Below are 11,345 nucleotides of genomic sequence, written 5' to 3'. Positions count from 1 at the left end.
AATAATGATAAAAATAATCCTATCCTGGTGAATTTATCAGAGTTTCGTGAGGTTCAAAATAAGGCACACACTAGGCAGTGCAAAACTACAGACACATTTCCAATTCATACTACTTCCAGTTCCTCGGCTGGGGTGTTGATAGGAAAATGAACAGGCGGACATGGCTTGAGTGGAGGGGGGACGACACATTCATGCTGTGATTTAAAGTGGGGTGAGGGTGCAGCTCGCACACAAACTATTAAGGACGTGACAATCAGCTGAGGCTGTGAATGGCAGAGCCAGTCTGTGAGCAAAAATGTGTTCAGCAAAGTGGGTTTTTTTTGTTTTGTTTTTTTACAGCTGATCTACGGAGCTCTTCCCCCCACTCTCGACAGTGACATTGAGACAAACACTGAGGGGGCTAACAGCTTTCCACACCTGATGACTGCTGTAATGAAGAGGATATAATCACTTCTACTCCTGCTGTGCTAACCTCAGCAGGTTGATGCTTGCACCAAAAAGTTTTTGTAAACTCCAGTCGTGGGTGAGTGTTCATGACGGTGGCTCAGATACTGAACTAATTGAGTCGCTGAAATGGCAGGAACAGAAAGAAAGAAAGAAAGAAAAACAAGAGAAGAGATCCACATAAAACTGGCCTATGATGAAGAGCTCTTGCACTTGAGAGCAAGATGAGCTCAGCAATAATGTAGTTCAGCCATTCAGAATATCTTCTAACTTCTTCGAGCGGCATTTAGCATTCACACTTTTGCTGGTGAGAATCCAAATGTGTGTGTGTGTGTTTGTAGATATACATGCATCCCCAATCTTGTGTGTGTGTGCATGTGTGCATGTGTGCATGGCTTGCTTCCGGCAAGAAGCCGCCAGGTTGCGATATGACATCACCCAATCTGTTGGTTTTGCTAATCGTCCAAGTTAAGAAGTAATCGCGAGAGCAGCATGGATCAAAGTTAGGATAGCACCCGAGTAGCACCAGAGTTGCCCGTCACCGTGGGTGTGTATGTGTGTGTGTCTGACACACCTCCAGGAGTTTGGTTGTGTAGAATGGGTCTGGATCTGGCCAGGTTCCTGAGACGATAGCACCATTTGAATGTCTCTGTCCTCGTGCTCCCTCCCGGCAAAAAAGGAGGACGTGGGGATTCCCGTGTTTGATTTCTGTGTTGAGGGCTGGATTTTAGAAGCTCGTTCACTTTCACTGAGTCAGTTTGTGTTTTTTGTCTTTGTGGTCCCAGGCTGTTTCAGGGTTGACCTGATAAATGTTCTCCATCTCACAGGAATGTATCAAAATGCTGGATTCGGTCCTCCAAGTCCTGCGAGAGAAAAACAAACACGTGCGGCTTAGTCTCAGCCATCACAGTCGACTCTTGATGTGTGTACAAAGCATCTATGCACCATGGTTTCAATGTTACTCGGAAATTTCCTACAGCAAACAACAGCTTTCACCATGATAAATGATGTAAAATGAAGCAAAGCTGTGCTGGAATGAAACAGGCAATTTTTCCCAGCGTGAAAACAGCAGAGTTTGACACTGACTAAAACTGAACAGAGCCACAGGAAGAGAGATGGATGTTCGCCTGCAACAGACTATGATTAATGCCTGGAAGATGTTACTGTGTGTGTGTGTGTGTGTGTGTGTGTGTGTCTCTCATCTGAATGGCTGAGTCAGTACGACAGACAACGCTAGAGGATAACAATCGACATTTACGACAGTTAAAGAATATCAACTTCACAGGAGACGACAATTTCACACTTTGAACGCAAAACTTTTGCAACACACACACACACACACACACAACAACCTGGCAACAAGAGACGCCAAGAGAAGGAGCTATTTGTGTAATTATCAAGTAACAGCAAAAGTGGCAAAGGCCTTTTCAGCCTTGAAAAATGATAAAGGCAACAATATCTTCTGGTGCAGTAATTGCTTTGATATAAATCTATTTAAAAGTATGATTCCCAAATCATTTCTTCAACCAAGAAAGGAAACGGCAGATGAGGCTTTTTTTTTTTGAAGCTGAAATCATTAAGTGATTAATTGTTAAGTCTTCTGACAGAAAGTGAATACAAAGTGAAATTCCAAAAATGAACCACTTACAGCAGCTGTAATGTGAATATTTGCTATTTTACTTAATAATAAACTGAATATATTTAAGCTTTGGAGAATTAGCTGGGGGAAAAAAAACAAACAAGCAAACTGCATATGTTAAGTTCTGACACAGAACTTACAGGGCAGTTTAAAGTTTCACTTTATGATAATTACCATAATTGTGACATATGATACCGAGCACTTTGCACTGGGAGCAAACCAATAGGTCAGGTACTGGGTGGAGCAGTGGACTGTAAAAATGATTCACACACTCCCTAAAACATTGATGCTTTCTGTTGAACCATTTGTTCACTAACCCTCGCACCATCACATAAATAAGCTCTTACACCTTGAATCTTTGCACCTGTGACTGCAACTTTATCTGACTGAAGGCGAATCACCTTCCCATCCACTAAACTCAGCCTCTGCAGCAAATTCCCCCGTCTCACTAATCTACTATGTCGGACAGGAAGAAAAAAAAAAACAGATTTCCATAAGCCCTGGCTGCCAGCCAAATACCTGACTACTCAGTGAAGACCGGGCAGCTACTTTATTACCATATTTTGTCAAAGTGACTGAGGCCGTTATACACCTCAACTGCAGGAGGTAACAGACCTTTTATTTGGGGCCTTGGCTTCTAATTCCTGCTTTTGAGAGGCATAATTGGTCATATTTTAATACAAAGCCGTGATTCCCGACTGCTCTCTGCGTGGCGTGGGGGGGCAACACTGCATGCAAATAACATTGATATCAAACCACTTCTTGAACAAGCCTACAGAAAAGCAATCATTTTTAAACCTTTTTTTGTCTACAGACCTTCAAACAGAAACTGTGCACTGGTTAATGTAAGTGTAAGTGTTATGGAAAAGCTGTCCGTTAGTTTGCCATACATTTATAATGTCCGAGTCAAAAAATAAACAAACGGAGAAATGGGCGGTCATGGTTCGTCTCAGACAGTCGCTCTACTAGAATGACTTACGGCCAGTAACAGAGGACAGGAAGGAAGACTGATACTGTTCTCTTTTTTGAAATATAACGATATGATATTATTGCAAGCGCATTCAGTTGATCATGGTGACTCTGCATTATTCACTTGAAAATGCTGTCAAGCTTGTCAACACTGTACAGGAGTCTGCATCTTTCCAGTCGTCCCACACAAATAACTGTTCTGTAATGTTTTTTGTAACTTTTCAACATATTGTAAAATGTTTTGTTCATTTAAGTTCTGCTTTTGTAAGATTTGTTCAGCCACTCGCATGAAGAAGATCGATAAAATGCAAAAGGTTGTGTTCATTTATTGCTCTATAAATAATATTTAGTTGTAATGTCTCATCTTATAAATAAAATATAATTTCCCATAGTGAAAGTGTATATAATGAAATAATGACATTAAAATGTGCTAGAGGCCACTAAATGTGAGCTTATATAGACTGAATCTTTCTCCTTGTCCTTGTGGAAAGCCTTGAGAAAAAGTAAGACCTGTAGCACCATCTTTCTCGAGCACGGGCAGGAGTCAGCCTTGGTGTCACAAAGCTCTTGCATAGCTAATGAGTGAGATGTAGCAGCATTGCAGATGGAGGGGTTTTATTTCCCAAAGGAGGCATCAGTACTTTGCAAAGGAGAACTCCAGCTCTGTGTGCTCTACACTGTTAAGATGTCATCAACTTGTGATGTTCAACCCTTTTGTGACAAAGGTATTATAAATGACTTTGGTGTACCCGCTCCTCTGAACCCATCTCATCTCTTTCCACCTCAGCTACTGATTTCCTTCATTTCCCAGATCAAATTTTCAGCAAACCCTGGGAGAGCCGGGCTCTCTGTGGCGTGTACTTGTAGATTAGGAAAGTTTAGAAGAAAAAAAAGAAGATGTAAGTTGTTTTGTTTGTTTTTTTTCAAAAAAGAAAAAAGAGAGTCAAGTGAGAACAATCTTGTGTTCTATGCCCAGATGAAGGGGTTGTCTCACAAGATACTGTCAACAGGTTCACAAGGATGAAACGCTTTGTGCTCTGCAGGGGCAACTGTCAACAGCAAAATGACTTTCTCTCTGTTTTATGATTTATCTCTTTGTGTGAGTGTTCAAGACTGCTGCTTAGTGTCTTCAGACGCTTACCATAAATCATTTATAGAGTGCACATGCTCTTAATTTTCTTCTCATGTAGTCAGGTCATCTATATTTCACTGCCTACCAGCAAGGGTCAACAAGATGCTGCCAAATAACTAAATGCACCGAGAAATCCAGTGTGGTTTATTTTTGCAATATACGTCTGCAATCTGCAGCAGCAAACACACAAATAATATGATGTCCAGGTCCCTGAGCCAGTGGGATGTGCAGCTCTGGCTTCACACAGACCCAGGATAAAGGTCAAAGGCTCCTACAAAGTCTTTAATTGTGGTCTGAGATACAAGGAAAATGTATTGCTAAGCCAAGTGTGATATAAATGGCAATTTGTAGCAGGGATCATGGCTGGCGTTATTGTGTACAGAGCAGAGATGGTCCCTCTGGCCTGAACTGGAAGTAGGGAGGAGTCCACTCCATCTGCCGAAAGGTCAGTTCTTCCAGAAGACCGAGACAGGCCGTACCCAGAGGAGGATGCACAGAGAGTAAAGGAGACAAATGTATGGACACGCTCCATTTCACTCGGCTCCACAGCTCACCATACACTGCAATGGAGTGCAACATTAAGTGGAAATGGCTTCAGCCCCCCGCATACGCGCATGCATGTGCACATGTTTTTGCATTCTCCGGGGAGTAACAAAGAGATGACCAGCCGCGAGTCGAGCCGAGTGTTGGAAAACACAGGCAAACAAAGCGTGTGCCAAACGAGCTGACATTTCTGCTCTGGGAACACCAATTTAGGCTGGCAGTACGAGATGAACCCAGACGCGCCCCCTCCCCACCTCTGCCAGCCGGCCTGGAGACAAGCAGCACCACCTGGCTGACTGCTCTCTCCCGTTCCTATGTACTGTTCCCACTCTGACACCCTGACAGCCAGCTCTAGCTACCAGCACCAGGACACTGACATCTCTGACCCACTGTCTGCACGACATCCTACAGCAGCAGCAGATGACCAGATGGGATTCTGGGAAAATACACAGCAGCTTTTTCTGTATGGAACATTGTCAAAGGAGATTAGAGATGAAAAAAATGAAGGAAAAGGGAAAAAAAAACATGACCTTGTACTGGGGGTTGTTGATCCTTATTTACTGTATGCACAGAATGTACTGTGGTTAGAAAAAGACTGACATACCACACCTTAATGTGCTACTATCAACACTTTCGTTTTTTATGATTTATGGCTCTGAATAATAGCAACTATTTTAAAACCTGTAATTCAAGAGGAAAAGTGCAAAATATAGCAATTCTAATGCCATACAGGCTGAAATGTACTAGTAAGAAATATTAAATACCAACGTATAGATCTTGAGCTGCTTATATGTTGTTGTTTTTTACTAAACTATAGAAAATACCACTTTACCCTCCCTTTTTGATAACAAAAGCTGTTGAAAAACGCTTTGGATTCCAGCTCCTGGATTTACTTTGCCTCTAAACATCACATACACACAACTACTGAATACAATCTTATGCAACGCTCACACAGAGGTCCCTACTGTCCTCATTAGATCCTATTGTGGAGCTCTTTCAACAGTTAGACAGATTTATATTGATACTATACAGGTTCACACCATTAATGTCCAGCTGTAGTTCCAGGCTGGATAATGTATCATCTAATACCAACTCACCTACTGCGGTTTCTGCCATGATGACTTCCAAACTCAATTCCCCGTTTTTACCTTAACTCAGAGTGTAAATGTCTACATTTATGCTCCCAAAAGAAATATTCTACTTCAAACCACAGAGTTTATATGCCCCCATTCATTGTTCCATTATGCCTTGGTGTAAAAAAAAAAAGTGCCTTGGCCTCATGAAGGAAGTTAGTCAGACGACTCGACCTACTCTGCTTTCAAGATGTCAACCCTGCAGGTCAAATGAAGAAAATGATGTTATGCCCCACTAAGTTTGGGCGATTGTCATTTTGGGGGCCAATTTTTGTCACTCTATCTTGCTAATTTAATGTCTGCTTTCAAGAATTCTGCTTCACTCTGGGTTTGTAAGAAAACTAATGTTAAAGGCTGAGATACTGAGAGAGACTTCACTCTACACTGACTCGTCCAACACTTACACACGCATGGCATGGCGGTGGGTCACTCATTTTCAGTTAATAGATTTCATAATATTTAATGAGAGATGAGAAAATGTTTGCAGTAAAATAATGGTCGTTTGTGACGTTTTAGTGATCCCTCATTTATTAACTACATCAATAGGAGCTCAGACCAACAGTGTGATGTATAACGACGTGCCCCAGAGCTATGACGGACCCTTGTACGTGTAAGTCACTAATAACGTAACTAACGAACAATGTGGATGTTATTTTTTTGGCTGTTGTACTGGAAAAGTAGGGAGGAGAGGTTATAGGGAAGTGATCAGAACCACGGACAGCGCTCAGTCAAAGTGCCAAAGGTGAAAACAATGCACCTGAGCCAGAGAGGAGGAGCTGGTTTCTGTTGCCATGGAGCCGAAATGACCACCAAAAAAAAAAAAAAAATGTGCAGTTGGAATCTTTTGCCAACACTAAACGTTTGCTAAGACCATTCAGGTCCACCGGCTTTCCTTTTTTCCAACAAACCTTTCCATAATTGCCTGCTAATGGTGTGAGGTGATTGCATATAGCCCCACCCCCACCTCACTCAACCCTAACCCTCACTCGGTCTTCAAGCTCTAGAAAAATGATTAATTCTCCTGTTTATGTTCTGTACAAAACATGGTCCAGACCCTCAAATTCAGTGACCAGTACATGAATGCCCTATCCAATTAAATAAAAATAACCCATTAGGTTCAGTTATGCCACAGAGTTTCACTGAAACGGCTATGCCTATTTTACATTAAAGAAAATGTGATGATCTAATGATATATTCAATCTTACAGGTACATTAACTTTAAATAGATGCAGAACAAGGGAAACCTATTTTGTGAGACGGGTATAATATTATAACTCTCGGAAAAAAACACTCATACCATTGCAACCCTACAGGGGAAACAACTAATATAAAAAGGATCCGAGCTGAATTTCAGTGAAATAAATGGTCAGCATGACAGAATCAGCAAACTTATATTTGTTTGTGTTCCCCAAATAAATCATATTCATTCATCCTCCTTTCTTTCCATATTATGCCCCTGGTAATTTCCCACTGCAGTCGCTCTACAATGTAGAATATAAGGTATATATATTATATACGGGTGGCTCCCTGAAACATAAAATGTATACAATCTTCATTAATATCAATATAAAGCATACATCTCTGTGCTGTACTCTCACACACGACTACAATCGGATAAACTGCATTGTATTACTTAATGTTACGTTTATATTTCATTTTTATGTAGCTGTAAGAGCATGAGAGTTTTTTTGTTGCTTTTTTGCCGATGCTTGCTTTAATCGACTAGATATCCTACTGAGAACAGTTTAGACTGTTAATGCACTTTAGAAGAGCTGACTCAGTGTGTCTGTTTAACTGACCTCCAGTAGTTGGGTCTTGTCATACTCTCTGCGGTACTTGTAGATACACTGGCTGAGGAGAGAGTACAGTCTCTCCAGCTGCTCCACACTGTAGCCGTCGCTCTTCCTCACCGCCATGTCCAGTAGCACCTGTGAGGAGATAAAACAAAGAAATACATGAAATCGATGGCACTTAAAACATCACAAACTTCCCACACAACAGCCTTCCTTTGCTCCTTCCAGGGGTTTAACCGGCCACTAAGTGCAAGAGCTCAGTCAGGGTGGGGTCGAAAAGGTAACACATCTCTGCTATTTTTTTTCCCTCTGTAATCAGCTGAAGAACACCTTTCCCACTCATCCAGGTGTAACTGTAACGGCTTAATGCAATTATTCTCCACACTTGACACCTTTTTAGAAGTAGTTGTGTTGTTTTTTTTCCAAACTTTTCCAAAAAAATAAATGTATTTGTATTTGTGAAACGCAACAAAGACCAAAGACAGGACATTTTTCATCATTTTCTGCTGGAATTCTATTTATAACAAAACTTCCAAGACATAATCCAAGTGAATCCAGAGAGAGTGTGAGAGAGAGAGAGAGAGAGGGAGAGCGCTGCAAGCCATAATGTCTGCTGTGCTCACAGTGAAAAACAAGATTTTTTTCTTCGCACAGGTAGCCAAAAATATTATTCTTAATTATTAACTACTACACTGGGAAGTGGGCAGTTACTGCAATGGAAAATAAATGAATGATTCAAGAGGCACTTGTTTATTTATGCAATATCATGTTATTTGTATTCTGAAACTGTATTTAGATTTTTTTATTATCATTATTATTATTATTAATATTATTATTACATATTTTTAATAACAGCCATTGACCATAATGGTATAATGCAACACCATTCTTATACATATCTATTACCACGTGAAAGGAGAAGGGAGAGACTGTGCTGAATAACTAGCCATACCAAATGAGCAGTGATGTTGGCGCACGGAGACGAAGAATGTGGAGGTCAGCTAAATTCAAAAGCAATTAAGATCAGAGTGACAGCTAATTAAAGCTAATCATAATTAGAACCAAGTTTACATTTCACTGCTACTTTAATTAAAACATTCTGGACAGTCAAAGAGGCCTTTAGATTGACCTGTTCCTCACATTTTAACCGAGCCAAAGTCTGCGTGTATCTATTTAAACACGGGACTCATCAGAATGCACGGACTACGTGAGCAACGGCACAATAATTAAAGTTGCATTACTGATTCAAGGCAGAGAAATTGTAAAGTGTGTCTACACACTTACCGGAGGGACAGCGTATGTTAAACACACACAACCAAGGCAATGTCAAGATGAATACGAGGTCAATGTTTTTAAAAGCCTCTCGTCAGCAAGTATCCAAAAGATAATTACAGGGGCAAAAAAAGTAAACAGCGCTTTAGTCACTGTACGAGTTGTCTCGATTATTGTCACGTTCAGTCAGACGTAACGCGTGAGCACATATTTAACTTTAGAAGCAGAACCTCAGTTCGCTGTAAGGACGTCTTCACTTTGCAGCACAAACACATCGCACAGACTTAGGGAAGTGAATTTCAAACACCAGCTGTCCTTGAGATCCACCCTTACTGTTGGCAATTCAGATGCTTCCCCACAGCTATCAACATAAATAACACGGACAGGCCAGTTTATCTCGTGCAATATGACAGCGTAAACATTATGGATAAAGACGGGAATTTTAACACTGAGGCAAATCTGGTGAGAATGTCTGCTACTAAAAGATGACCTTACTTGTTAAAGACATCAATAAACATGACATGTTCTTCAATATTCTTCAATATTTCCACCTTTTATAATCAAAATACCTAAGAATGAAATTGGTCCACAACAAAGGTTTGGGCATATTTGGGAAAGAATCATGGTTTGTAAAGATCTTTTTTTTTTCTTTCTTTTCAAAGGGCTTGTACTTATTCAAGATTCTTGGGTAAGCATTCCTTCTCTTTTAAGGTCCAGCTATAGATTTTCAGTTAATGTGGAGGTAGGAAAACAGTGAGGGCCATAGCAAAACCTTCAGCATCAGTCACTAGTGGGTTTTAAGGTGTTTTGAAGCGAGTTTATTTTGTTATGTTGAATAAGCCATCCTCGTCTATCTTCTTTTTGTTTTTTAATAGTGAGTGAATTGTTCACCGCAACAAACTAAAGGTTGAAAAAAGGATTTCTTTTTCTGAAATTCTGCACGCCTTTCCTCCAAACATACCTTTTCTTATTTCAGACAAAGGTCCTATTTAAATTTAATCTGCCCACAGGACTTGCTTGCAGAATGCATCAGGCTTGTTTAGATGTTCACTTCAACTGGGAATTTGCTCTGATGCTGAATTCTGTGGTGAGGATGCAGGAAAGTTTGATGCTTTCATAAAGGTCACATTTGTTCAGACGAAGCCTCACAGTGAAAGAGTGCCTGAGTCAGCGGAATCTTCTACAGTACAAGGTCTATTGTATTCATACTGAGGTCGTGAATAACCCTAGCAATCCTATGTTTAGTTTTACTGAAAACGTTAGTTGATCCTCCAGAGCTCTACTTGACCTCCAACATGTTCTGTTAACTGAAATTTCTCAATAACAATATGAACTGAGGAGATGACTAACCAGAAACTAATTTGTTTTATTAGTTTTATTTGCTTTATCAATGACTTAAAAGTTTGGAATGTCATGAAGGTGCTAAGGATTGCTGAGGCAAGTTTTAAGGAGTAAAACTGTCTGTTAAAACTTTGAAACAAGCCAAAGCCCTTTGAACTAATTAAAGGTCTAATACCTTGATAACTCTAGAGTGCAATAACTTTACAGGAGACTCCATTCCTGTGTCCATTGTACAATTTTAGAAACTTAACATTTAATTAAAATGTTTTTTGGAGGCAAAAAAGTTGACCAGGAGCTCCTAAATAATTTACATGCCACTGTGTCTCCACGGAGACACTCTAAGATGTTACTATGGAGTTTAAACATAGTAAAATTACACACTTTTGTTTTACATAACTAAGTGGGAATAATATTTAAGAGGGTACCTCCAGATGAGTAAGCTTTGCGTATATATGTTAACTGTATGGTTTAACATTTAAAAAAAAAGACAAGATGTCTGAAATCATATCCTCGTTATAAAATGGGCCTGATTAGAGTGTATGCAGGACATGCATGTAAAGTGCATGCATGTATGCACTATTCCTCTGATGCTCCCCCCCACTATCACTATTGAGAACAGAGGGAATCATTTTTAATCTCCCTTGTATTGAGTCGCTGGAAACAGGTTTAATTTTTTATGCTTTACCAGCCTGAGTTCCAGTGGGTTCTTACCACTCTGAACTCAAGAGGCTGGAAACATTCATTTGAAAAGATAATGCCCTTCAAATATTCCATAACCTAATCTGGCCGTCGCAGAGGATTCACCAGTACTATGCCTTTGACATAAAACCCTCAACCTGGCCAATCTAATAAATTTGGTCCCTTGATGAAAAAAGTGCACACAGAAACTAAGAATACTAAGACTTTCTCTCATATTCCCAATTCATGCAAATTGATAATTCTAATCATGCCTGCCTTAAAAAGAGCACTCAGCTGCTGTGTTTTGAACATATTTTCTTTCTTTCTGCTTTTTACACAGTACCCTTGGTATATTATCAAGGGACTTTTTAGGTTTCATTGTTTCAGCCCAGCCCTAAGAA

At 40.1% G+C, this 11,345-nt stretch overlaps 1 protein-coding gene across 1 annotated transcript in view; it reads right to left on the bottom strand.

Moving 5' to 3' along the window:
* Window positions 1-363: 363 nt before the first annotated feature.
* The window catches only part of atad2b (ATPase family AAA domain containing 2B), a 65,276-nt gene continuing 54,294 nt past the window's right edge, over window positions 364-11,345 (bottom strand). The window contains exons 27-28 of the mRNA XM_044048366.1: window positions 7,660-7,788; window positions 364-1,307 (exon numbers count right to left, since the gene is read on the bottom strand). Of these exons, the coding sequence (XP_043904301.1) occupies window positions 1,266-1,307; window positions 7,660-7,788 (171 nt within the window). The 3' untranslated portion in view covers window positions 364-1,265. The remainder of the gene's footprint in view (window positions 1,308-7,659; window positions 7,789-11,345) is intronic.

This window comes from Solea senegalensis, linkage group LG17 (genome assembly GCF_019176455.1).
Source record: "Solea senegalensis isolate Sse05_10M linkage group LG17, IFAPA_SoseM_1, whole genome shotgun sequence".
Lineage (NCBI taxonomy): Eukaryota > Metazoa > Chordata > Actinopteri > Pleuronectiformes > Soleidae > Solea > Solea senegalensis.
This window is presented reverse-complemented; position numbering and strand designations above follow the sequence as displayed.